Here is a 26590-nt window from a genome sequence, read left to right as displayed (position 1 = left end):
GTTCATGCAGCAGCGGCAGCAGCATCAGTGGGGTCAGGTTGTGAGGGTGAGGTTTGCACGGCGAGCAGTGGCACCCGATCAAGGCAGAAAAGGCAGCAGCATCAGACCGCACAGGATGGGCAGCTGTTCAACTCGGCAAAGAAAAGAAAGAAAGGAAAAACACACAGAGAGTCACTTCTGTAAAGGGTGATTGATTAATTTGATTAGTTTAAATGATTGATTAGGTCAAACACATTTGTATAATTCAGGCTTCAGATTGCACTGTATATTTTTGTACATACATAGTTTGTCATTCTTTTTTATGCACTGTAACATTTTCCAAAGGCATTGTTCTCTGTGTGAAATGTATATATTTACAGTTATGTTGTCAATTTGATATTAAAACAAACCTTTTGTGTATAAATTTGAGAGTCATAGAAAGTTATTCAGTCTCTTGTGTTGCTATGTTATGTGTTCCAACAGTGATGTACACCACTGAGATGTCCTCTTTCCTAGTCCAGGTTGATCTGCAAGCAGGGACATTCAGAACTTTAGACATTTTTATGCTTTCAGTACACTGCTTCAAGTAACAATTTCTCATTTGAATTAAATATATAAAAAATGAACAATTGCTCTGGAAGAACTTACAAAATGTTGAGGGGTCTATAAATTATGTCAAAGGATGTTTTTATTTGTCCTGCAGACTAACCTGTCTGAAATGGCTGGTTGGAATCATAGCTCTGCGAAGCTCAGCTGAGGCTAATTCCGCTGTCTGTATTGTGAAGCCCAGCAATGTTGTCAGAAATCTTTGAGGCAGTGGCTTCTGGCATCTAATTGAAAGTCAAAAGGTAAAACGATTTCAATACAACATCCGAAAAAAATTCAAAAACACTGTTTTGAAATGATGCATATAAAGCCCCAAATATTCCATTGAAAAGTTTGTTGCAAAAACTGCTAAATTCGTGCTGTTTTTTTTAAGTGTGATTTCAGATGGTATGATAAAAGTTAGTTGTTGCTTAATCATCAACTCTTTGTCTACATGAAATGCTGATTAACGTGTTATTTTTACAATGTTAGATTTGCAGTCACCTTATTAAGTAGATGAAGCAATTAGCTAATCCAGCAAAGGCCTAGTAGAGCAGCAGGACCAGTTCATGGGCCTTTTCATTCCTGTCATGTGGCTCTCCATGTCATCCTTTTGTTGACATAATTTAATGCAATCTATGCAAAACTAACCCTGGAGAGAGATATGGTGTCTGGCACAGTTTGATGATTTCCCACCAGATGTTTATTGTCAGTTTGTTTGCCAGGTTTTGTATTTAAGCAGTGATATCACCATGTACTAGACTACCATTACTGAAATTAATACCCCTGTTCTAACAAGTTCTTGCTGCTTGCCTCTCCTCAAACCTATTCTTATCACCAAAACCGATCTTTTACATTGTGTCCATGATGTTGATTACCTTGTTTAATTACATTTTTAAGCTTTCAGCTCCTGTGATAAGAATGAACATTAACCAATCAAAAGTATACTCTTCGGTAAAGTGTACTTTTCCTAGGAAACAAATTAAGCATTAACCCTCTATTTCGCAATGTTGCCTCAGGGCAACAAAACAATTTCCCTTAATTTATGATGACATGATACATATTATTAACCATTTAATTGTAATTAAATGAATAGAGGAGTATAAATAAACCATCAGAAAGCTTGTACTTGGTCACATTATCTCCTGGCCTGCATTTCAAACTCCTTTCTGGTATGGTGCAGCTTGTGGATGACACCAGTTGTTCACATCATTTTTCACCCATCCATCAATGACTGTGTAGGAAATTGTAAAGTTATGTGCACAATGAAATAGAATTGTCTAGAATTTTTAAGCATTTTAAACAGGTTACGCTATGTAAAATCCCTGATCCATGCACCTCTTTTTTTAATTTTGAGACCCCTCTAAGGTTCTCTGCACAGCCACCCTACTTTTAACAGTAACGGCCATGTGTGTTGACAGTTTGAAGAAGCTGTATTATTTATGTATCTGAGAACTTCCTTTTTATTTATTTTCAAACATTATCAGGGAAACTCATTATAATATTGAAATTTGCATTAACAGCAAGGAAGCATATTTAACTTGGCTATCTGTTTAAAAATACATTAAATTTAATCTGCTGTGCACTGTATTTTGATTGAATATTAGAAAAAAAGTCACATTTCCAATCAAGTCTGCAGTACCTCTGCTGTCCACTACCTGTCAGTGTTTCCCATTCCGCAACTATAATGCGCAGGGTTCTCCACAATCACAGTCAGGAACCGCTGCTTTACGCAAATTCATCTTATGTTGCAATATGCATGGGAATGCATTGAACTATGGGGCAGGATGTTGTCAAAGACTGATAAGCAAGAATAGCAGATAAAAAACAGCTTTACTTGTAAGTTGTGTAGAGATCCAGTGCATTGGCTGGACTCCAGCCCTGGAGTGCAGTCTGCATTTGACAGGTTTTCAGCAGCGTCGTTGATGGCAGATGAAGACTGTTTCCTCCTGATAAGAAAAAAAAAAACTTTAAACAAACAGTGGCAAACCATGGAGCTAGGCCCCCTTGTGGCTAGGGCCACAAAAGTTCAAACTTGGCCAAAACATAAGGAAAAAACCCACATCAACGATAATTTCCTAGGGACATTTCTGCTAGCGTCCCTTTAGGACTAGTAGTTATCACTAAGCTAACAGTGATTTGCATGAACAAATTCTGACGAAGCTGAAATTATCTACTTGTTCAAAGTTGCTATTTCACGTTAAACAGTGACAGAATGTAACAGCTGCAGTGTTTAAGGAGGAACAGAAAGTTAGTTTTAGCACCCAAATGTAACAGATTGTACCCAGTTAGCAAAATTTGTCTGGCCCAATTTGTGGGCCACATTATTGGTTTTGTTCTGGCCCAGTTCTGGCTGGGTCCTCAGCCCACATCCGGCCCATATACTGTAAAACAAGAAGAACAAATGGATGTGGCCCAGATGTGGCCAACCAACTGTAAAATGAGAACATCTAATGGATGTGGCCCAGATCTGTCTCATACAGTGGTGTGAAAAAGTGTTTGCCCCCTTCCTGATCTCTTATTCTTTTGCATGTTTGTCACACTTAAATGTTTCAGATCACCAAACAAATTTAAATATTAGACAAAGATAACACAAGTAAACACAAAATGCAGTTTATAAATGAAGGTCTTTATTATTAAGGGAGAAAGAAATCCAAACCTACAGGGCCCTGTGTGAAAAAGTGATTGATGAATTTGTCTGGGAAAATCTATCAAATGAGGCGAGCATTGGCTGCTTTCTTTCACTTTAGTAATGGGCCACTTATGACAGACTTGGGCCAAAAGTACTGAGGTGTAAATCAACCCAGTACAGATCTGCCACAACTTCTTTGGAAATGGTGCTACGAGTCAAAGCCATACAAAGCTGTCCGGCATCTGGCCCAGTTCTGACCTAATATCTGCCAGAAGTCAACAAACACTCGCGAATGAAAGACAAAATTGGCCCAGGACTGTCTGCTAGATACTAACATGTTCTAACACTTCTCTTCAGCTCTTGAAATCCTAACCAATGCAAGAGCTGGCTTAGCTATATCTACCTACGTACCACAGAGAACAACAATCCCTGATTGGACAATTTTCTGCTGGCTATTTCAAGAATTTAACCCGTTTGTTTTATTCCAAAACTTAACAATGAAACAAGAATAGCACTGTAAAACAGAGTTTAAATACAATTATGATCCTATTGGATAAAATTGAACTAAATGTTAAATGTATTTTTGGTTCCCAGAAATTAGGCATTCCTTGAGGACTCCCCTCTGTCTCTGAGTATAAATTTGTCTCATAAGGGTCTTATCTTGCCATGGCTGTTGGCGGTCACTGTCAAAATGACAGTTAAGCCACCTGGAGTGCACTTTTGCAATATCTTTTTTTCAGAAAGGAAGAGAGCTGCAACAGTTTCTTGTGAAACTGTGAGGCAGTTATTGTTGTAGCTTTTATCACTGAGAAACAGTACAGTGCAAATGGCAAGACTTCTCTTCATTTATTTAATTTTCAAAGCTTTTAAGTTCAAACTATTTATTTTTTTCCACAACTGGAGTTGATATTAAATTATTAAAAGATACAAAGAAAATGGGACTCCTAACAACCATCAGATAAACAGCACTTAAAGCTTTCATTTTTGAGAAAGAAGAGAAAATCAAGCTGCTTCAGATCTGAAAAAATCCACAGGCTTTTGTCCATCCTTCCACTGTGAGAAGACAACTCAGCGCTATGGGTCTGAAAGGATGTGTAGCTGTCAAGAAGCCCTCAGTGAGATAAGAAAATAGACAAAAAAGAAGAGCATTTGCAAATCAAAGAAGCTGCTGGTGTTTTCAGAACCATGGACTGACCACCCCAGAATCCAGACCTCAGCATCATTTAATGTGTTTGGGATTTCTAAGAACTTCTAAGACTGAACTTTGGAGGTGTGGAAAAATATCCCTGCAGATTTCTTTGAAAAACTGACAGCAAGTCTCCCAAAAAATTGGAAGCCGTAATAAAGACAAATAGTGGACACACTAAATACTGAGAAATACTGATATGATATTTAGTTTTTGATGCTTCTGTGTATTTTTTTATTATGTTTCTTGACTTTATTGGTGCTAAAAATGAATAACTAAATAAATGAAGGTCTCTGACTTTTGCACAGTACTATATTTCAACTTTCAGTTCGAACCACTTACCTCTTTGTGAGATAAAAGAGGGTCACTGTTACAATGGCTGCAAATAACAGTGCTCCCAGTGCAGCTCGCACAAACAGCAAGTGATCAGGATCTTTGGAATCTGAAAAAGTGATGAATCTCATAACATTTTTCAGTAACTATTATAAAATATTTAGCATCTTTATAAGTTCTGTAGTTATGAGAGTAAGGAATTGAAGTGTTGGCCCACACACAGGCCCTTAAGGTTTACAAATAAGGTATGCCTATATTCAGAAGCCAGTCATGTTTTGTTTGTTTTTTCCTATAAGCCTTATTGAGTCTTACCTTGTACTCTTATAGAAATCACTGTAGAGTTTTGCGATCCCAGAGCATTTTGAGCCAGGCAGAAGTACTGTCCACTGTCCCCAGGACCGACAGCTGGGACAGTGTAATTATGACCCCATCCTATCTGAAACACATCTGTTCCATTCATTTTAAACAAGGAGTATGTGTTAGCACAAGGGTTAGCGCTGCTCTCGCAGATCAGAGTCAATGTATTTCCACTATGAATGAGTCTGTCTGGATGTGCAGTGAGAGAAACATTCCTTGGACTGTCTGTGGAGAGAAACAGGCACCATATTCTTACAGCTCTGCCTGCTGAATGTGCACAGAAGTGCATAAGTCAAAGCCAAGATACATCTAACTGAATATGTATTTTTCATAATCTTAAATACATTTTGATCTAAAGGCCCATGCTTAAATGCAAATGACAATTAGACATGCTGAAGTTGATGGAAGTTGATTTTATTCAGGCAGAGGAGAAAAAATCACCTACAATTTCTTCTTCTCTGTTTCTGGCAGTAGTACGTCAGAATTTTGACTTAGTGTGTAGAAAAAATGGCTTATTATAGAGAATGTTGTCTTAGTGTGTGGAAAAAGAAAGACACAGTATCTCATAAAGCCTTACTATGTTGAAATAGTGACTTATTTTCCCAAGATATTGATACGTTATCTTAAAATAATAATTAGGTATTTCATGATCATTTTTTATGTCAAAATAAGTCATTATTTTTTTCTAAATAGCTTAAATAACTTATTATTTCAAAATAATGGCTTACTTTCCTGAAATTTAATAACTTCAATAAGTATAAAAATAGAGCTGTTTATATGCCCTAATATATATATATATATATATATATATATATATATATATATATATATATATATATAAATGCATGTATGTGTATGTGTGCTTAAAAAATAAGCATACCTAATAATGCTATAATTTATATATTTTGTATAATAAACTATTATATATAGAAATTTACATGCAATATTTATTTACATACACAAGATTTAATGGTTCAAAATGTGGGACAATAGGTTAGCTTAATTTTTAAGTGAAAAAATATTAGCGCTCAGACACTGTATATTGGCATACGTATACTGAATGACGTCACTGTGTACAAATTTCAGCACCCCCACCTTCCCACACCTCTGGTTAGCACACATGCTAACTGGTACTTAGCCTCAATGCTAGCCATATTTGCATTTTTAGCTGAACTTCTCCTTTAGCTGCTGGTACACTGCATAGATAATGAAGTCATACATCTCACGTCAAGCAGAAACTGAGGTGCTGTTGAGCTGTCGCTGTAATTCAGGCCGCAGGAGTAGTTGCCAGAGTCACTGGGAGAGACTGGGTTGAATCTGAGTTCCCACGATTTGATCAGAGGAAGCGGGACCCCATTCTTAAACCAGGTGATCTGTACTCCTGAGGGGGTACAATTTTTAGTCTCACAGGTCAGATTCACCTTGTCCCCTTCCTGGGTGAAGCTGTCCGTCCTATTGGTAATCAGTCTCACTCTAAAGGGTAGAACTGATGTAAATGTAATTAGTAGAAGGTTCTGAATAAAAGAGTTTCCTGCTGCGGTTCAAAGGGACTTTTGCAGCATGAATATGCATTGCGGCTTCACTTGGAATTCACTGTACATGTTACATAGCAAAATAAATAATACATGCTGTGTTTACCTGCTACATTTAAGTATGTTCCTTCTGAGCCTGCCCATCCTGTATAAAAGCGGAAGAAGTATTTCCCCACGTCACTCTCAGAAACATTGTGCAGTCTAAGGGTGCAGTTCTTGTCTTCATTAGCCAACTCAGTTCTTCTTCTGTACGATAAATCTACCTGCTCAGGGTCCGAGTGGTAAACAAGTTTTATGTGCTTTTGTTCTTGCTTGATCCACTTGAGGATTTTAACCCTGTAGCCAGCTGGGTAGTTGTATGTGCAGCCGAAATCCACAGAAGAACCTTTAAATACGCAATATTGTTCGGACTTGTACCAAACTGCCCACTCTCTGGAGGCCGCAGCTGAAATTATATCATGTGTTTTAAATTATATACACTAAAAAATTATATAAATAAAAGTGCCATAAAGGATTGGTTAAAGTGATGACATGCAGTCTTAGCAAAAAGTGTTCTGTATAGTTACAAAAAAGGTTCTGTAATAACAGCAGAACCCTTCTTGGTGCTATATAGAACCATTCTTTACAGACAATACAGTTGTATGCAAAAGTTTGAACACCCTCAGTCAAATTATATGTTTTGTTTATGTTGGTGAAAATAAGTGAACACATCCTCTACAAGGGAGTTAAATATGGCATTTTCCTGCAAATATTAATGCATAAGTTCTGTTTATTTGCTGAGTGTAACATAGTGAAAAAAAAAAAACATAAAATATAAAATGTATCTACTGTGTTTGGCACCCAAACTTTGGCATACAGCAGTATACAACAGGTTTTCCATCATACAAAGGAACCATTTAACCATAAAAAGAACAAATTAAGCATTTAAAGCTTTTTTGGCTTGTCATTTTCTATGTATAACCATTGCTTTTACTAGAGAACCCTTGAAGAACCCCCTTTTTAAAACAATGGTTACACATAGAACAGCGAACACTAAAAGACCTATTTCAACGCATGAAGCATTTGCTGACAGGTTCTTCTTTATGTTGGGAACATTGGTGGATTTTTTTTATTATAATAATTATTTTCAAAAAGGTTCTATTTGGCACCAAATGGTTTTTACTTATTTACATGGAACCACTTAATATAGTTCAGGGGTTCTATGCACTCTCTTAAAAAGAGGTTTCTCAATATTTCCATTTTTTTTCTAGAATCTCGTTTTCCTTAAAGAACTGCATACAATCATACACTGCAAAAAATCCAACTCGCTAAATGTTAGGCAAATGTAGAAAATACAGTTGGCCCAACTTTCTCATGATGATTTAACTGACTCAGCAACCTATACTGAGTTTGTGAGTGTTTTAAAGCAGTCACACTGCTGACATTTTCAAGTTGAGGTAACGTTTTTCCATGAGTTCTAATATCCGAGCTGATGGGCAAACTGACGCAGTAGCGTCCAACTCATTCTCTATAAACACGGAGTTAAATAAAAGAGTATATCAAGCCCAGAGTACAAAACTACACAGCTTATTTGGTTTATATTCTAACGTTACATACTCTGTAGCTGAACTAAGTTGATTTTCATATAGTAGGCTGGCCATTGGCTAGATAACGCTAGCTAACATGCTAACGGGCTAAAATCCCAGCTAACATAACGAGCCTGACCGAGCTCGGCAGATTCTACCTGTACTGAGGCAAATCCCACCCTTACTGAGGCAGATACCACCCGTATTGAGGCAGATTCTACCCGTACTGAGGTCCAAACCGTCACCAACGTTCCACCGCAGAGGCGGGAAGCTCGCGCTTGGACCAGCTTCTGGAAACGTCGGAAGGCTTCAAAATGCGTCTGGTAAGTAAATACTTGGATTATTTGACGTACCAAATGTTTTTCAGTCAGAGTTAGATTTACTCAAACCTAATCCTGTGATTTGGTAGGGTTTAAGTCTTTATGTGTTAAACTGAAAATGAGTAACACATGCTAACAGTCAAATAGCTCGCTATTATCTGTTGTGGTAGCAAGACTAGCGAGTCAACTCTTCTAACTAAGTTAGCTGGCTAACTAGCTAACCTGTTTGCGCAAGCTTAGCTAACATTAGCAGGCTAAGTTAATAGCTCTGCTGGAAGACCGGCTCAGTTCTATCTTATTCCTGCTAACCCATGATGAATAAAGGCGTTGAGTGACTGGTGTTGGAGTGACAGAAAAGGTTCTGTGATGTTTGGGCTTGTTGGTTTTTAGTACAACAAATGTTCTCATGTTAGCTCAACTAAATATTTCTTTTAGTGTTAATAAAAAATGTCAGTATAACAAAGAATTTACAAAAGTTGAGTGAACAAGAAAAAAATTGACCTTTTTGGCATTCTGTATATATATATATATGTAACTGATGTAACTTATTAAATAAGCTTTGCAGAAAAAAGGCAACTCCACTGATTTTAAAAAATTCTGCATAATTACAAGTCAACAAAGTCATTCAGAGTGGTTTGGTGTGAAATGCTCTGTTCTAGAGAAACTTACAGTCAGAACTGTTCACAGTGGTGCTGATAGGATCCAGGCGTTTGAGTAGTTTAATGCCTCTAAAAGCTCCTCGTGAAAGTTATTGTATGAAATGTTATAAATCCATTGGTGACATTTTGAAGTAGTTTTGTGATACAGTTTTGGCCTGAAACATATTTTAATGAATTAATTTTAATCCATTTCCAGAGTGTTCTAAGGCAAAATAATCCCCAAAGAAAACTTCAGATTGACCATTATTTTACCATCATCAACACTACATAAATGACACGTGTAGGATCACTTGTCACTAAGTTTCTCCACAGATGAACCACTTCACATTAAACCACTCTGTGACTGTTTACATCTCAAACTATGAATTATGCAAAAATTTTGGAAAATCAGTGGACATCCCATTTAAGATATAGAGCCATTTTGGCTTCCTAAAAACATTTAAATGGATGCTTCTTTAAAAAACTCATTTGAAAGACTCTTTAGGGCAGAGGTCCTCAAACCGGTCCTCAGGGACCCCCAGATGATGCAAATTTTCACTCCAGCATAACTTGCAACACAATCTGGGGATCTCTGAGGACTAGTTTGAGAAACACTGCTTTAGGGAGCCAAAGTGGTTCCTTCATTAGGCAGCTTTTTTTTAAAGAGTGTGGTGCTAAAAAAAAAAGCTTTCCTAATGAACAACAGGTTGTCCATCATAGAGAAGAACCATTTAAATGCAAAGAACCCTTTTAGACCCTGCCTTTCAGAAAGGCATAGATGAACCACTTTAAGAACCTTTCAGTGGACGGTTCTTTAGAAATCTGTTTAAACCACTCAACTGAAAGGTGTTAGAGTTGGTTGGCATTAGGAATCAGATTCCCGCCTCTTCAGTTTGTTTGATTAGGTCTGCAAAGCAGGGTGGTTCTTTGAAGACATAACTCCAAAGAACCTTTTCTTTCTTTCAACATATTTTGCTGATTTTCTAAATGAGAATAAGTTAACACATCTTCTACAGGGAACAAACTCAAATATGGCATGTTTTTCTGCTAATTTTAGTTCACAATTTCTAAATATTTGAGCTCATTTGTGTTTGACAGACTGATAAAAAACTAAAATGTGTAAATAAATAAATATAAAATGTGCCATAACTTTTGCACATGCTCCATTTTATGTTTTATTTTTTTTCTCAACATGTTAAACCTGTTAAATTGAGCATTAAAATGTGCAGAATTGAGCAGGGGTGCCCACAATTTTTTTACAGGCCTGTATTAGAGATTCAAATTTAATCATTGCATGTACCACAAAAACTCTGTTTCCTCCTAAAAGTATGTAATGTATTCCAAAGCAAATGTTGACACCAAACAAACATTTGAAATAGTCTGAATAAATATATACATGGTCAGCACTGAATTATTAAAGTATTAAAAATCCTCACCTGTTCCAATGAACTGCATCAGGATGCATAAATTAAACAAATATATCTGTTTTACAAGCATTTTAACACTGTTGTCTCGTCTGAGATACCGTTAGCGTCCCTTCTTATGACGGACTGAACATATTTACACAAACAAGGTCATTAAACAAGGTCTTTTTGAAAAATGAAGAAATAGGAAGTCATTGTGCCATTCAGGAACAGTCAATAATGGTTTATTGTATTAGCGTGAAAGTTTCTTCAGAACTGTGCAGCAGTTACAGTAATTTAACTGATTTATTTGACAATTTGTCTGTGTTGGACTTAAGAAGTTGACAGAAGCAAAATAAATTACACAGATGAATTACACAGTCAAATGTACTGTTGATGCAAGCTTTTAATAACAAGAAAAACAAAAACAGATGAATCATGCAAAGAAAACAGATTAATTGCATTAGCTGGAATAACTGGTCAAGCTGTTTATTGGTTTGATGCTGCTTAAAGATAAACGATTAATTTGCAAATAAAATTATTTAATTTTTTTCATCAGAGTTGACTGACAGTAGGATTCAGACTCCCTCTTCAATTTGTTTGATCAGATCTGCAAAACAGTAAACACAGCAATAATATTCATGAGTTATCATACTCCAAACGATAATCGTTTATTTTATATTAATGAAACCACTTCTTACCATTTCTGCTGGAGAAAGGCTCTGAGGAACGTCTTATTCAAGCTGTGGGAGTGAAAGAGAAAGAAGAAAAGAGAATCAAAGTATTAACATTAAACAGAAGTATGATGGCAGGTCAAAGTAAGCTGTGAACACTGAATGCAGGCTTAGCATGCTACTATTATTTATGACATTCAGTAAACAGTGTAAACACTCAGCAGTTCCAGCCACGCAAGCTGATTGGTTGAGAGGCGTACTAACCGTGCTGTTATCACTCTGCTGAGACGCTGTTGCTAAGCAATGACTTTGACAGCTGTAGGAGACGCTCAAGCCATTTCAACGTTCTTACTTTGCACACAAACAGAAAATGGATACCTTTAAGATTACATTTGACCTACAGTCGATTTGGTCAGACTCTGAAGATGAGACGACACTAAATTCCCAAACTGTCATTACTGCGGAGCAAGCTTTTCAGTCAGCAGCTGTGACAGAAGAACAGCTAAACAACCTGGAATTAGCCAGAAATGAACACAATACCATTCGCCAAACAAAATGGGCTGTAAAATGCTTTAAAGACTGGCTGGAACAAAACAACATTAATATTGATTTAGCAAAAATTGACAAAACTGAGCTAAACTTGATATTGCAGCAGTTTTATGGCTCAGTCTGTACTTCTAAAGGCGAGGTTTACAGCAGACTGTGCAGCGAGTGAGCGGAGCTCGTTACTCTGATATAGCAACAAGCTGCTTGTTAAGGAACTATAATTTGGCGGAAGAAATTGCTCATATTAAATGCCACGTTCACGACCCAACTGATTTATTTCTTACTTTATTTATTTGACTGTTGTATAAAAGCAATAGAACACTCGAGCTTGTGTGTTATCGCAAATAACATCACAGCTGTGATTTGCTGTTTAACATGATTGCAATATGATGCTAATATTTCATTGTTTTCAAATACTTGGTAGGAAGCTTGTTGAGGTCTCTAGTTCTGTTTAGCGGCTAGGAGACACAGCAGCATACAACTTTGAACCACCTCATTTGTTTTGGGCAAAAAGATGTAAAATCTTTTTTCTCTGAAGTGTGTGGTGCAGTGGGTAGCATTGTTGCTTCACAGCATGAAGGGCCTGGCTTCGATTCTCGGCCAGGTGACCAGGGTTTTTTCTGTGTGGAGTTTGCACGTTCTCCCTGTGTCTGCGTGGGTTTCCTCTGGGTACTCCTCCCACAGTCCAAAGACTTGCGGCAAGGCCAACCGGACACGCTAAATTGCATGTATGTCTGCCCTGTGATGGACTGGCAACCTGTCCAGGGTGTTTCCTGTCTTTCGCCCAGTGACCGCTGGGATAGGCTCCAGCTCCCCCCATGACCCAGATGTTGAAAATGTTTGTGTGTATGGCTTAAGCCAGCGAACAGAAATTCAGAATGCGGATGTTACTTACGACATTTAGTAATCTGCTTCCACTGCGGTGAGACTTCTGTTTTAGCCAGCATGCAGGAGTTGACATAACTGTTAAGGGCTTTGCAGTGGGTCTCATGACTTCCCTGAGTGAGACATGCATAAAAGAGACAGTCGTTTGGAAACTGGGCCAGCATGACTGTCTCATTGCAGTTAGCGAAGGGCCCTGTTTTGTCTACAAGCACACCACAGTATTCGGGGCCACGGTAACGCTGCTTCTCTTGCTCGGTGCAGGCTGGGAAGTGCCAGCATGCGCGGTCGTTGTCGGGAACACTCCAGGATGCAGCCCACTCTACAACGTCTGGCACAGGATCGCCAGCTGGTGTAACGAAGTCATCGCTGCGGTCATTGTTATAGGTTCCGCACATGCCCACCAGGTTTTTGTAGTAGCTGCTGGGAACTGTCACCTTGAAGAACTCACCCCAGTCAAAGGTGACCTCCAAGCCAAAGTCTGTCTTCAGGGTTCCAGTGATACCTGACTGAGTTATCGTGATGTTGCCAGAGTCCAGATTCACAGGGAGAGGGGATATTTTACCATCAATCTGGAGAGCACAGAAGAGGGGAAAATGGTTTCTGTTATCTTCCACACTGACCACAAGCCCTTAATGGCCTATGTCTAGCACTTGTTGCCAAACTCTGAAAGCATTTTAGCATTTATTATTATAATTCATTACCATGCTAATGTGTAAACTCAGTAACACATTATTTGAAAGTTGACAGGCACTATGTTGATATGTAAACATAAAGCGGCTGTCACCAACTCTGCATCTAACATGCTGAATCATCCCCTTATCTGACACTAATGCATTAGATTGGAGCAGGTGTGCAGGTTTGTTGTTGGAACTACTCTACACAGTAATGTCGAGCTGCAGGACCAGGGTTGGTACACTGTTCTTTTGTAGAAATGTACAGAACTGAAATATGGTGTTCTTAACAAGGCCTTGGAATGATGCTTCATAACATTGTTGCAAATGCAACAGATGTCTGTCACTTTAGTTTAAGGGTCCTAATCTTATGTTATCTTGCGATTACTCGAATCAACAGTTCATGAATATTGAAATATTGAACACATGCATAGGTGTTGGATACTTTTATCCAAATATGTTTTAAGTCCCTATGCAGGTAGTGTTCAAGTACAGTATTACTGTAAACTCAACTTCGTCCAACAAGTAAGTTTTTGTGACCATGAGGCAGCGCAATACTCACTATCAGTTTGTTACGTTCACCATGAGTGATGACAATTTCATGACCTGGGAACTTTATGATGGCTGACTTCATGTAAGAACCCCGTGCTCCAAGGGCAAGCTGGTTCTTGTTGATGATGGAGAAAGGTGTGAGGGTTTTGTCTTTACCCGATGTTTTAACCAATACATAGGAGCAGGTGCCCTGGAAGGAAAATAAGCTGCCATCGAACGTCTCATAGTGAGGGTCTCCAATAGCTCGGCATGAGGCATAGGACTTGGGCACGCACACCCCCTTACTGTCCTTCTCCACACAGTCCTCTTTTTCGCGGCAGTTCTTCTTGATGCATGGGTCTGGAACAGTGCAAGAGAGCAGAGGTAAGTAAGTGTAAGCAAATGTTAGGTCAGAAAAGTTCTTGGGTAATACTTTACTAGAGGACAGTGTTCATAATGCTACATGACACCTCATCATGACAACTGACATAAACGTACACAAACATTTATAAAGGCTTATTGCAATGTGTTGTCTGTCATAAAGGCTGCTTTTGTCAACTTTGGCATGACACCTATGTCTGGTGATTATTTTGTGTCACAGTGACATAATGCTGATGATGTGACATAGCTTAAAATAAATAATTTTAAGCATATTTTTATGTATTATTGTAATGCCCAAGAAACTACCAAAAATGGCATAGGAGCATCCCTAAACCTCAAAACTCATCAAGAATGTGAAGATCTGTGGATATGCATGATTATACAAATTGTAAAAGCCCCTTTACTCCCTGTTTCCAAACCTCACCCCTTTCCCCTCACTACCCTGCACACTGTAACTTTAATAATCAGAAAGATTCTGTCCTTCTGGCACCAGTCTCTCGATTTTTCTCATTCAGATTTGAGTCTTTATCCCCTAAACTTGTCTCAGTGCAGCGTCAGTGAGCCCAAATTGCAGGTGGTTTAGCCTTCTCTCTAAGCCTCTAAGCTAATGTATGATCTGGTGTTAACAAGGATATGATTACAAGCTAACAGCGTCACACACAAAAAAAACAGAATTATCTGCTCGGATTTGAGTCTTTATTCTCTAAACTTGTGTCAGTGAAGCTTCAGTGAGCCAGAATGAACCTGTGTGGTCACGTATAAAGCTGTTTTAGCTTTCTTGCTAAGCTAACGTTAGCTTCTGGTGCCGAATAAGGATTTGAGTTAAACATAGTGTAAACCAACAGACTGACACACAAATACACACGTTTACCAGTTTAGTTTTGAGTCGTTGAGTCCTCAAAACTGGTGTCAATGAAGCCTCAGTGAGCCAAAATGAACCTGTGCTGTGGTGTGGGGAAGCTGTAGCATGCTACAGCAGCAGAATGCTACCTGCTACTTGAACAGGTCTTAATGCCATATTTGACAGTTTATTGGATAGATGTGGAGTATAAATTTGACACCACCATAATTTTAAATACCAACATCAGTTATTTAACAATTTAGACCTTTCAAGTTATGTTAGTGCCATTTTCTGTAGCTGTAAGCAAATGTCCTGTCACAACATCATAATCTTCTCATTAGCTTATTTTAGTATATTTGGCTGTAATATGTTCAAGCTCATTTGTGACGTACAAAACTAAGCTGTTATGTAGAGCCCATAAATTGTTTTCATGGATGTTGTTGAAGAGGAAGCCTGTGTTTTCTATGGAAAATATTAACCCTATGGTGAAGTATTTGACACAAATATCAGTCTGTATAATCATAATAAGCCATCCAATAGCATTAACTATTTAAAAAACACATTTTTGAGTGCATCTATCTTGACATAGATGTTATGTTGACTGGACATCAAAGATGGCAAATGCAACCTTTATGACATCAATACCTAATGAAATAAGTGTTTACAAGTGTCTATATAGGTCTATGCCACTTGTCATGATGGGCTTATGTAGGTATTGTGTAGCCTAAAGTGTTATTAATTCTTGTTATGGCCACAGCTGTCTCGTATAAGAACAGGACTACACCTACCATACACACATGCAGAAATGCCATCCTTCTTGCGGCAGACCTGATCTTCTTTACATTGCATTGGCTCGCATGAGAACTGTCCAGCCTTGCAGGTGCACACCTCTACACAGTCTCCCAAGATTGACGTTTCTCCAGACTACACAAAAATAAGACATCTTTAACTTTTTCACTGCTAAAATCAAGTGAGATTTCTCTAGTCAGACTGGCTATCATCAATAGAATACAAACTGAAAGCCAATTTACCTTGTAGTATCTGCCGTCTACCAGACAACCACAGTTTTCTACAGGCTTACACTCGCCTCCATCAAACACATAGCCTTCGTCACACTGGCATCCCTCCAGACACACTGGACAAGTGTGTGACACAGTAAGGCTGGCACAAGTGGACGAGCAGGTGTCCGCACATAGCTCATAGTGACAATTGGTAAGACAGGTCATTGCTGGAAATGGATAAAGAGAGAAAAAAGTTAAGAAAATTCATGCAATATTAAATTAGCTATCTATATATAATATATAATATTAAAATAATAAAATCAACTCCCTATAATACATCATATATCTTAAGGAATAGGGGTGTAACAATATGCATTCAAAATTCTGTTCGATACGAAACGTGGTGTCTTGATATATATTTTGATACAGCAAAAATAAAGAGAGCCTAAATATTTGCCTTGAGTTCATATATATGTTAATTTGTTAACATGTTAATTTTTGCATCAGGGACATAACAATGCACTTCTCAGGTTTGATGTAATTTTTTAATTCTGAGGTTCAAAATTTAATTTAATTGTTATTTTTGTATATTCATATTTCGTATGTTAAACATGTTGAAAAAATATTCTACAATGCTCTGATTATATTTCACACAGACTTGTTTGGCTCAGAAAATAAAAATAAAGTTCCCCAACAGATTTTTTTTCATGCCTGCCATGCTGCCCCCTAACAAAATAAACCCCAGAAATCATAACCCTTAAAATCTGTAACTGATTTATTTCTAAATGCCCAATTATTTGAGCTCCCTGCCTACTTTACTTTAATAGGATGCATCCAAGTGCTTTGTTCTGACTGCTAATTGTGATTTCCACCAAAAATGTCAAATGAGAGGCCCTTGGAAGAGACAGAGGAGCATACTGGCAATACAGTTTTAAGTATAAATATTTATATACATATTAAAATGATTGCATTGTTAAGGATGGGCAAAGGTAAACCCATGAAAACACTATTATTTAGGAGCACACAGCTACTTACGACAAAAGGTTGCATTCCTCCAGATGTTGATGGAGACACTAGCTTGCTGGCAGTGAGCCACATATGTCTGGATGTGGCGGCAAACAAGGGTCTTATCTTCAGGATGCGATGCAACATCCTTTGCACAAGCATCATAAAATGTCGTGGGTGAAACTTTGGAATGGCAATTAGCGAATGGGCCTTTGTCCAAAATAAGGATCTTACAAGCATTTTCAGCCTTTGTTTGATTCTCTTTGTCAGGCTGTGGGCATCTGGAACCACATCCTGTTTGACAGATTACTTCTTCCTGAACCAACATCCATCCTTCTACAAATTCCTCAGCCGAGAGAGCCTGCTTACCATTTGGCAAGAGGAAGTCATCTTCCGTTTTGTCGTTATAGTCGCCACAGAGACCTCTGACTGCTTTTTTGTAAGTGGATGGGATTTCAACGATGGCCATGGACACGGTGTCATAAGTCACCTTTAATCCAAAGCTGGTTTCCAAAATAATAAAGAAGCCGCTTTGGTAGACTTTCACCAGCCCATCTTCAAGTATAAGAGGAAGAACTGCTTTGATCTGATCCACCTGCAAAGAAGGAACAGAAGAGGTTTATGATTTACCTTCCCTTCCCTTCTCTGCTCTGAATGTTGAACTCATGGTACCCTAGCAGTCAAAAATGTATCTATGAAGATGTCATAAGTTCAATCCCTGCAGATAACCTCTTCCTGTTCCCACTGTGCCCTTGAGAAAGATCCTAAACCTCAAGCTTCTCTAAGGATACTGTTCCTGCAGTTGGCATCATATACTTTGGTAAGGTTTCTTGCTAAACTAATTCAAATTTAATTGGAAAAATTACCCTTATTTCCCACAGAAGACCAGGAATCAGTGTGATCTTATACGCAGCTACTACAATGTCGATTTTCCTTGTGATCACTGCTTCTCCAAGAGAAGACAGTTGCTGCACTGACACACTGAAAGGTATCCTCTTCTGGTCTTCAATCTGGATAATTTCCACCATTCTGTACACACAGTTCCCAGGCACATTGATATGGTTGCCATCATATGAGTGGTAGGTACCAGAGCCAGATACAGAGCAAGATTTTTTGCCCTCAGGCTGGCAGGCCCTAACCCCACCACGGATCTCACACCGTTCATTAGGACCACAAGAGAAGCTTTCATCGCACTTGACTCGTCCTTGGTCACCACAGATGCACCTGTGATTGCACTGGTCTTTGGGGTAAAAGATCTGGCCCAGATGGTAGTACTGGCCTTCATAGATGCAACCGCATTGCTCCATTGCCACACACTCGCCATTGCTTAAGACAAAGCCCTCGTCACATACACAGCCCTCCACACAAGGAGCACCCTGACATGCGGTAGGTTCAGCAAGGCCACTGCAAGTCTGGGGACATCCAGCAGCACACACGTCATAGTGGCTGTTAGCTTTGCAAGCAGCAGCTGTGGAGAGACAGCATCACAGACATTATTTAGATATACAGGGGTTCTCATCAATGTTCAAAAGTTTGCAAGCACCATCTAAATGTATGGAATCAATGTTTTCTGTAACATGAATCAATTTGGCTGCAAAGAGACATACAAAATGATTCTAATATGCTAGTCCTGTGCAATCTCAGAGGTGCAGCCATCTAAGCCTTCCACTTATTGGAAAATCCACAGCCACCTGTGTCCGGGAGTCCAGGAGAGCTTATTTGTCCTCCCTCACCCTCTTCACTCAGTGTGAAGCTAGCCAATGTGGGTGTCTGACTAATTAACAAGAAGCTTGAAGTTGCAGATATTTTGAGAATGGTGAACAAAACTATACATGATTCTAAAGTGACAGAAAGCTGCATAGCAAGCTGTATAGCAACAAGAACAAACATAATAAAATTGGCCTTCAAGAGAAGGATTCTATCTATTCTATATGACGTGGTGATCAACTTGACAGAAAATTGTTGTAAATAATAAAATATAATTACAGTATGTTATTTATCATTTATAACTACTTGTTGTACCCAAAAGTCATGAAAAATACTGAATTAAACCTTTAAACATTATTGTATATGAAGTAATGGTTAATACTGCAAATGATTCCAAACTTTTGAATGGTCATTCATCAATGGTAGATATTGAAGTCCTATTTAAACAAGAGGAATAAGGCTTGCTAGGATATTAAAAGAGTACATAAATAGGGCACAGTTTATTGCATACTGTTCTCAAACTATGAAGTAAGCACTTACGGCAGAAGGTATCACTTCTCCATTTCTCCACAACGGTGAGTGCCGTCTGGCATGCAGCTGTGTAGGCCGAAAGCGAATTGCAGAGGGCTGTAGTATGACCACCATACATACACATATCATACACACAATCTTCATAGAACTGAGTAGGATTAACTCTGGCATGGCATCCTTTAAATGGACCGGTTTTATCTGTAATAAGGCTGCAGCTCTTTGTGAAAATGTCCTTGTTCCGCTCAGCAGCATCACATTTGGGGCACTTCTTGCCCTGGCACTCCTCTGTGCAACCAGGGTCATTTCTGGCTTTCCAGCTTGTTCCAAATGCAATGGGGTTTGTTGTGATAGTTCTGTCAGGCATGGCCATATCGTCATTTTGATTGCCATTCCAGTTTCCACAGAGCCCTCCTACCACGTTGCTGTAGGTGCTGGGAAGAGTGATTGAAACATGGCTTTCCCAGTTGAATCTCACGGTCATGCCAAAGTCTGTCTTGACAGTGCCGAAGTAGCCGCTGCGGAAAACAGACAGCCGCCCTTCCTCTTTTTCAAATGGCAGATTCACAAACAGACCATTAACCTTTGAAAAAAGACAACCACAAATTTTACTTACATTATGTTTAGTTTGGTTTGCAATATTTAGCAGCGTTCAGCTGATAAATGATAATGATTTCATGTTGTTGGCTATTTATTTAGCAGGATAAGCCACCTACCATCACTTTACCGTAGTTGTCTTTACTCAGAATAATGGTGTATCCATAAATTTTTATCTCTACTGTCTTTGTGAAGGAAACGGCCTTGTTCATGCCCCTGTTTTCATTCTTGACAAGAACCTCATAGGGCACCAGTGAGGCATCAGTTGTGTCAACCAATTTGGAGAGGTAATAGGTGCAAGTGCCCTGGAAATCAAAGGTCTTCCCATCAAAGGTCCGATAGTGGGGGTCTCCACTGCCCTGGCAATGGCCGTAGGACAGAGGGTAGCAATCCCTCACACCGTTCTGAATGTCACACACTTGTGATGCCTTGCACTTTGTGGCCATACACTTGACCTGTCCAGTTTGTGAATTGCAGGAGCATTTCTTGGTGCATGTCTTGTCGCCCCAGAACGTATCGGTGGGTGGGTAATAACGGCCCTCATAGGTGCAGCCGCACTCCTTCAATGGCACACATTTGTCTCCACTGAGGACAAAACCAGCATTGCACTGGCAGCCCTCCACACAAGGCTGTTTACATTTGGCTGGTGCATCTCGATCCCCACAGGAGGCAGCACAGGCTGTTCCACACGCTTCATAATGACTGTTTTCTGGGCACTGCATTGCTATTTATATCAGGAAAGACATTTACATGAATAAACCCTCAAGAGATGGTGTATACTTCTTTAGTACTGTATTGTATTTGCATATATCTCCAAAGATGTACAACATACAACCATTTGCATCATCAAACTGGTTTAGAGAATCACTTACGGCAATCTGACAGCACCCTCCAGTTTGCATCGATCTTCACCCCAGCTGCCATACAAGCATCAACATAGCTCCGTATGTTGTCACAAAGGAAGGTTCTGATGCCTTTATTAATGCACACATCATATACACAGTTATCTACATATATGTCTGGATCTACAACCTTATGGCAGTTAGCAAATGGCCCATTTGCTTTTACCATAAGACCACATTGCTTCTCTTCCGTGTACTTTTCTTGAAGTTCAGCAGGGCAGCTCAGGCACTTCCCCTCACAGTCATCACGGCAGAACAAATCATTGTCGGACACTTTCCAGCTCTTGGCGAAATCCAGCACAGCGGAGAGTACTGTTCCCTTGGGATTTGAAAACTCGTCCCTTTGGTCACCATTGTAGTTTCCACAAAGACCACCTAGGGACCTGAAATAGGTGCTGGGCACCGTGATATAGAGCATCATGTTCCAGTCATACTTCACCTCCAGGCCAAAGTCGGTTGTTATGAACACGTTCCAGCCCCTCTGCACCACTTGTAACTTTCCTCCAGCTAGAGCTACAGGCAGGTGTGTGATTTCGCCATTCACCTGGAAAAGGCACAGAACCAAAGCATTTGCAGTTTCTCCAATCAGTTACTGTTCCTTCTTTCTTTTTCCTTAACTCTAAAGCAGTGGTTCCCAACCCACTCCTCACAGACTTCCTGATGGTCAGCATTTTTGCAACTCGCAACTCATAGGGACAAAGGAAAAATGTGGACTGTTTTGGGGGGAGCTGAGAACTTGTCTGAGAACCGCTGCTTTAAAGTATGTAAATTATCATTGGCAATACATTGTCCCCTTTAACTCATTCAAAACTGCCTTCAGATAAATTGTAACGTGTGCATGCACTTGTTTGGGCCTTTATTATTGGATGCAACACTCTGAGGGAGCAAGCAAGTTAGCACATACAGAGTGGAATTCTAATGGCTAAGATCTTATGGATCTTTTTCCTCAGAGTAGTAAAGAGTACTTGAGTGTGAGGCATATTCTAATATGTTCAGATTTGAGTAGTAACAGAACACGTAATTTGTTACATGATCAGGATACAGAAAAGCTAACTGTTATCCATTACAGTAACTGAAAAAGGCAGCAACCAAATTACAGTTTCTTTACAAACAAAGATGATTACTACCAGGATTACATTAAAAACTAACAAATGCAATTTTTCAAATGCAAAAATGCAACATTATTTTATTTACCCACTGTTCAAATATTGCAAGCATTAGCAGGCAACATGAACTCACTCCACCAATCAAACCATAAGCGAAAACATTTACATTTCAACTCCTGAACAAGAGCATGAAACTGCTTTCACTTTAACAAAATAGAAAGCAGCCTACCCCATGATATCTAATCCAAAATATACAGTATACGTTGTTCATGTTTTTTATATTTCAAAATAAAAGTAACAATAGCATTGGGAAGTCATGTTAGTCAATGAAAATAGTGGATTAAAAGTTAGAAACAGCCACTTCTCAGCCCTGTATTAAAGCTTTAATCTCTTCATAGCCAAAGAATCTGTTCATTACCCTTACCTCAACCACGCCCTTTTGCTTGCTGGCAACCACTGTTTGGTCGTACACGTTGACAGATACTGTCCTTACGTAAGCCACCTTGTTGCTCCCTCTGTGGTTATTCTTCGCCAGAATAATGAAAGGGACAAGGCCGTGCTCAGTCTTTGTAGTGGTGGACATGGTGTAGGTGCAGGTGCCCTGGAAATCAAACCGCTTCCCATCGAAGGTTTTGTAATGAGGGTCCCCAACAGCCCAACATGTTGCTGTTTCAATGCGGACACACACTCCCTTCTGGCACTGCTCTCTTTCACGGCATTTAACGGCTTCACATGGGTCAGGTGGAGGTGTGGGTGGTCGGGGAGCTGGGAAAATAGCAATGAAACAATGAGCAATGGTTGGCATTTCTAAGCTATTTATATTCATTGAAAGATAACGTCTTGATTGCTACCTGCGTTACAGACTCCTGTTGTGCTGTAGCCATGCCTTATCTTCCCACCATAAACATAGACAGCTTGAAGTGAGTCCCCAGATATGGTTATAGGCCCTTTCTGTGATCCAATTGGTTTAATAGCCCATGAATATTTACTGTTTGCAGGAAAAACATTCCACTGCAACAAGCCAAAAAGAGACGTCTGTTTCTCTGAGACAATGACTGCAAAGTTCTGGTAATCATCTTGTGAGTGAATTGTCCACGATTTGGACATCCCTGATGTGGGAATGATGTTAGTCAGGAACTCATCAAATGGAACATTGCTGCTGGTGTACATAACCATGATCTTTTTGTTGCTTCGGACTATGGTTGGCAATTGAACCTCAATGTCCAGAAGCTCTCCAGCGCGGAGCTTCTTGTGCTGAGGAAGGGGCCCATGGAAGACAGTCACATCAGTGTCATCTTCAGCTGCGACCACGTGGGCTGTGTCCTTGCCAATGAGAAAGTGCATAGCAGGAATCAGGTACTCATCAGATAGGGCCTCTACTGGCACCAGCTGCTCATAAACATGCTCACAGGTGCCTACAATGCTGAGACATTCATGTCCTGAAAGGACAGCCAGGGGAAGTTTTGACTCAATCCTAGTTCCTGTCAACGTCTTCTCACTCCGCAGCAGATAAACTTCATATGGGGCCAGGCTAATGGTTGTTTTGACCCCTTGCTGCAAGTGTTTCTTGCTGTTAAGCATCAGGTATGAATATGGAAGGATGTCAACTGTGTTTGCCTCCTTGCCATTGACGATGGCCGCAATCTTTTGCATTGGTCCTCCATCTGGGGTGAAGACCACATGGCTTCTGCCAAGTTGGTTGATGGGGAAGATCACGCTGCTGTCCCCAGTAAACGGCTTGATGTGAGAGGCCACCACCGTGATGTCTGCATCAGAAGTAATTAGCACTGTTTTGGCCGAGACTCCATCTTGGCCAATCTCAGTACTTGGTGGGAGGGTGATCCATTTGGTAGCCCCTTTTTCAATCTTCGCTGACTGTTTGAAGTTTAGCCCCTTGACCTCAACTGCTACAGTAGCTACAGACTCCTGGGCTGTGATAGAGAGTGTGGGTTTGGCTTCACCATCACCGGGTACATAATTAGGCATGAAAGCAGTGATGAACTCCCGGCCGATTGGACATCCACTGACTGCTGGAGAAAGAAATATGTTAGATTAATACAATTGAACCAAATGATTCATCAGTCATTGTTGCCAATTGGGAAATTTGTAATTGTAATGTACTATCCAAAGAAGGCTTCAACGCCAATCACAAAGTATATATGGCACATACAGTTTAAGGTACATTCAGCTTTTAGTTTTCAAAACCTGATTGTCTAAAGTAAACAACAGAAGTTTTATCAATCTGTCTGCTGTGTCTTTTGACAGCTGGTAGCAGGCAAAATGTGAATGTAAGGGTAACTAGAACTCTGTAACCATCTATTTCTGATGTTGCTGGTTGATTTGAAAAAACTTATGGCAGGACAGAGACGTTTTTTCTTTAAGCTTTTCGTGTTGGCTTGATAATAAGCATTTACAGAGTGGAACCACACAGTGTTGTTGCAGAAAAAACTTGGGCCCACACCAGATCTTGAAGATAATATAGCGCACTACTTGTACACCACAATGTTAACCACAATGCTGAAGTACAAGACACAACACAGCAAATCACAGAACCCAACAAATACACTGGAGCTCAATATCTTCTCAGATATATTGGGATACTCAACACGTAAATACTAGCTCATTAAATGCATCTGCTTAAGGTGGTGATTCATCTGCAATGATTTTGAAATGTTATAATTAACTCTAATTAGTTCTAATTATATTTAATAAGGATTGGGCTTTTTCTTTAGCCAAAATAAAAACTTCCAAATTGAAAACTAAAAACAAGAAAAAACTTGGAGTATTTTTTAAGTAGCTCGTCCAGTCAATGTTATTTATATTGTTATGAAATTTTACATTTCACATTAAATTGTACATTTTATGACACTTTGTTTGCTAAAGAATTGTAAAAGAATTTATTGTGTGTTTTGCATCTCTATTAACTCCTCAAAATTGATTAAAAAATTGTACTGTTATAATATGCAATATGGACTTTCAAAATGTATTAGTGGTAGTAGTGTTAATAGATAGCATTAATAGAGCATGTCTTATATGTACAAATGTCTGAAAACTAACAAAAAGATCAGCTTACCTGTTACTGCAAGAATGCCAAAACAGAGTAGAACTTGAGTCCCCATGTCTGCAAAAATAGGAATAGCTTTTCATAATCTATTAACGATCTTTTATGATGGATTCAGCCTTTCATAATGTATATATAAATACATATTTTTAAATATTATATCATAATAGTGATATACACACTAAATAACAATCAAAGTGAAGTGGCGTACATACCTGCGATCGCGAATGGGTGACGCCTCTGATTAATGAGAGGTTTAAATAGTACTGCAGGTGAGATTATCATATGTTTACTTAAGCACTTGTCAGAAACAGGATCTAGTGAGTGTCATATCCCTATTCGCAAGGACACAATTAAGATTATGTACGTGTGTCAGAGAGAGGAAAGTAAGCAGCAATAAAACAAATATCCAATAGAAAATATTTCATATCAGCAATATAACAAATATTCTGTGATGGCAGGTGGCTTTAGGTTCTGCATGAGTGCAATGTATACCTCTCAGTAACGCTGGAAATCCAACAGAGTAAATATACATAAAGGTGGGAAGGATTTGGATAAATTGGTTTGTGTATTCGGCCGGGCATCAAAATGTTGACATGCAAGTATTTACCTTTGCCTCCCTTTAGCCTCGGGCCATAAGTCAAAGACAGTTTGGACACATTTTGAACACTCTTCAGTAAGAATCAGCTCACGTCCTTCACCAACAGCATGTCAGAATTCGCCTTCATGCCTCTTTCAATGAAAAAGAGTCTCATTTATGTGATACACAGTGTGTAAGGATAACAAAAGTTATGCTTATATTTCATTTCAGATTGTTCGTTTGGAACTTGTAGCACCATTTGATTTTTCACTGAAATACCTGCCATTAATTTATTCAGACAAACAACCTGGTTGAGTATCGTTTGCATGGAATGACATCCTGTATATGTTGTGTATCCTTTGCACGTAGTTACATCCTGAAATTTGTGACACATAGATACCCAATTCAGGGTACCTCTATGAACTAAAATATAGTATTACACTGTTGATATATTGCAAAATATGAACATAATAATATTAAATTAATGTATTTTAAACATAATATATCGTTATATATTTTCTGTGTATTGCTTTTTGTATGTTTGCCTTCCTCTGTACTGTTCTGGCAGGCATGTATTGCAGCTTTACATAGTCCTGAGCTGTTATGGGATGAGTATCTCTGACAATTCCTTGCTATCAACTTCCCCCTAAAGCAGAACTCTGCTGTTTTTTTTTCTCAAAATATCTGGAATTTGTTTAGATGTACACAAAGTAATTGAGAATGATTTGATGAGCAGAATCAGAATTGCTCACATTGCTGGTGATAGGAACTAGACATCTGAAGCATTTAAAGCCTCACAACAAGTTTTTTACACTAAGATAAACTTTTGGCCTAAAATGTACTAGGAGCCATTCATGGTGGAGAGGTACATGCTGGCTGTTCTAAGGCAAAATAGTCCCCATAGAAAACTTATTTTTTCAGATTTATTTTACTATTAAGATCATTACATGACACATGTTGGTTCACCGGTCATTTTAGATATTAAATAAAATGACTACATTCATGTTGTGGAAGTTAAATAAACATCTATCAAAGTTCCCTTTA

At 39.0% G+C, this 26590-nt stretch overlaps 2 protein-coding genes across 3 annotated transcripts; both read right to left on the bottom strand.

The window, feature by feature from the left end:
* Nucleotides 1-251: 251 nt before the first annotated feature.
* Nucleotides 252-10670, bottom strand: cd22 (cd22 molecule). 2 transcript variants are annotated; one of them, XM_036558434.1, is made up of 8 exons: nucleotides 10564-10670; nucleotides 6711-7049; nucleotides 6292-6558; nucleotides 5028-5297; nucleotides 4725-4824; nucleotides 2402-2513; nucleotides 689-809; nucleotides 252-506 (listed from the first exon to the last, which is right to left on the bottom strand). In XM_036558434.1, the coding sequence occupies exons 1-7, from the start codon at nucleotides 10622-10624 to the stop codon at nucleotides 729-731; spliced, it is 1230 nt and encodes a 409-aa protein (XP_036414327.1). In that variant the 5' UTR covers nucleotides 10625-10670; the 3' UTR covers nucleotides 252-506; nucleotides 689-728. The 2 variants fall into 2 exon arrangements, with proteins under 2 accessions (XP_036414327.1, XP_036414325.1); XM_036558432.1 differs by lacking the exons at nucleotides 252-506; nucleotides 689-809 and having other exon boundaries at nucleotides 1293-2513.
* Nucleotides 10671-10918: 248 nt separating this feature from the next.
* Nucleotides 10919-25199, bottom strand: si:dkey-65b12.6 (IgGFc-binding protein). Its single transcript, XM_036557896.1, has 15 exons — nucleotides 25182-25199; nucleotides 24979-25026; nucleotides 22757-23935; nucleotides 22330-22670; nucleotides 20770-21343; nucleotides 20017-20621; nucleotides 19313-19883; nucleotides 17932-18533; nucleotides 17096-17660; nucleotides 16091-16287; nucleotides 15848-15983; nucleotides 13869-14197; nucleotides 12646-13204; nucleotides 11232-11273; nucleotides 10919-11140 (listed from the first exon to the last, which is right to left on the bottom strand). Exons 2-14 carry the CDS (start codon nucleotides 25022-25024, stop codon nucleotides 11269-11271), a joined length of 5709 nt encoding a protein of 1902 aa, XP_036413789.1. The 5' UTR covers nucleotides 25025-25026; nucleotides 25182-25199; the 3' UTR covers nucleotides 10919-11140; nucleotides 11232-11268.
* Nucleotides 25200-26590: the final 1391 nt, after the last annotated feature.

Source organism: Colossoma macropomum, unplaced genomic scaffold (genome assembly GCF_904425465.1).
Source record: "Colossoma macropomum unplaced genomic scaffold, Colossoma_macropomum, whole genome shotgun sequence".
Classification (NCBI taxonomy): Eukaryota; Metazoa; Chordata; class Actinopteri; order Characiformes; family Serrasalmidae; genus Colossoma; species Colossoma macropomum.
This window is presented reverse-complemented; position numbering and strand designations above follow the sequence as displayed.

Excerpts from the sequence above, each read along its gene's own strand:
- cd22 (XM_036558432.1), bottom strand. The coding sequence starts at position 10,624 with ATGCTTGTAAAACAGATATATTTGTTTAATTTATGCATCCTGATGCAG. Across the intron at positions 6,559-6,710 it reads AACATACTTAAATGTAGCAG|TTCTACCCTTTAGAGTGAGA; the intron begins GTAAACACAGCA and ends CATTTACATCAG. Across the intron at positions 5,298-6,291 it reads GTTTCTGCTTGACGTGAGAT|ACAGTCCAAGGAATGTTTCT; the intron begins GTATGACTTCAT and ends TTCTCTCCACAG.
- si:dkey-65b12.6 (XM_036557896.1), bottom strand. The coding sequence starts at position 25,024 with ATGGGGACTCAAGTTCTACTCTGTTTTGGCATTCTTGCAGTAACAG. Across the intron at positions 16,288-17,095 it reads GAGGAATGCAACCTTTTGTC|CAATGACCTGTCTTACCAAT; the intron begins GTAAGTAGCTGT and ends ATCCATTTCCAG. Across the intron at positions 14,198-15,847 it reads CATTTCTGCATGTGTGTATG|ACCCATGCATCAAGAAGAAC; the intron begins GTAGGTGTAGTC and ends GCACTGTTCCAG.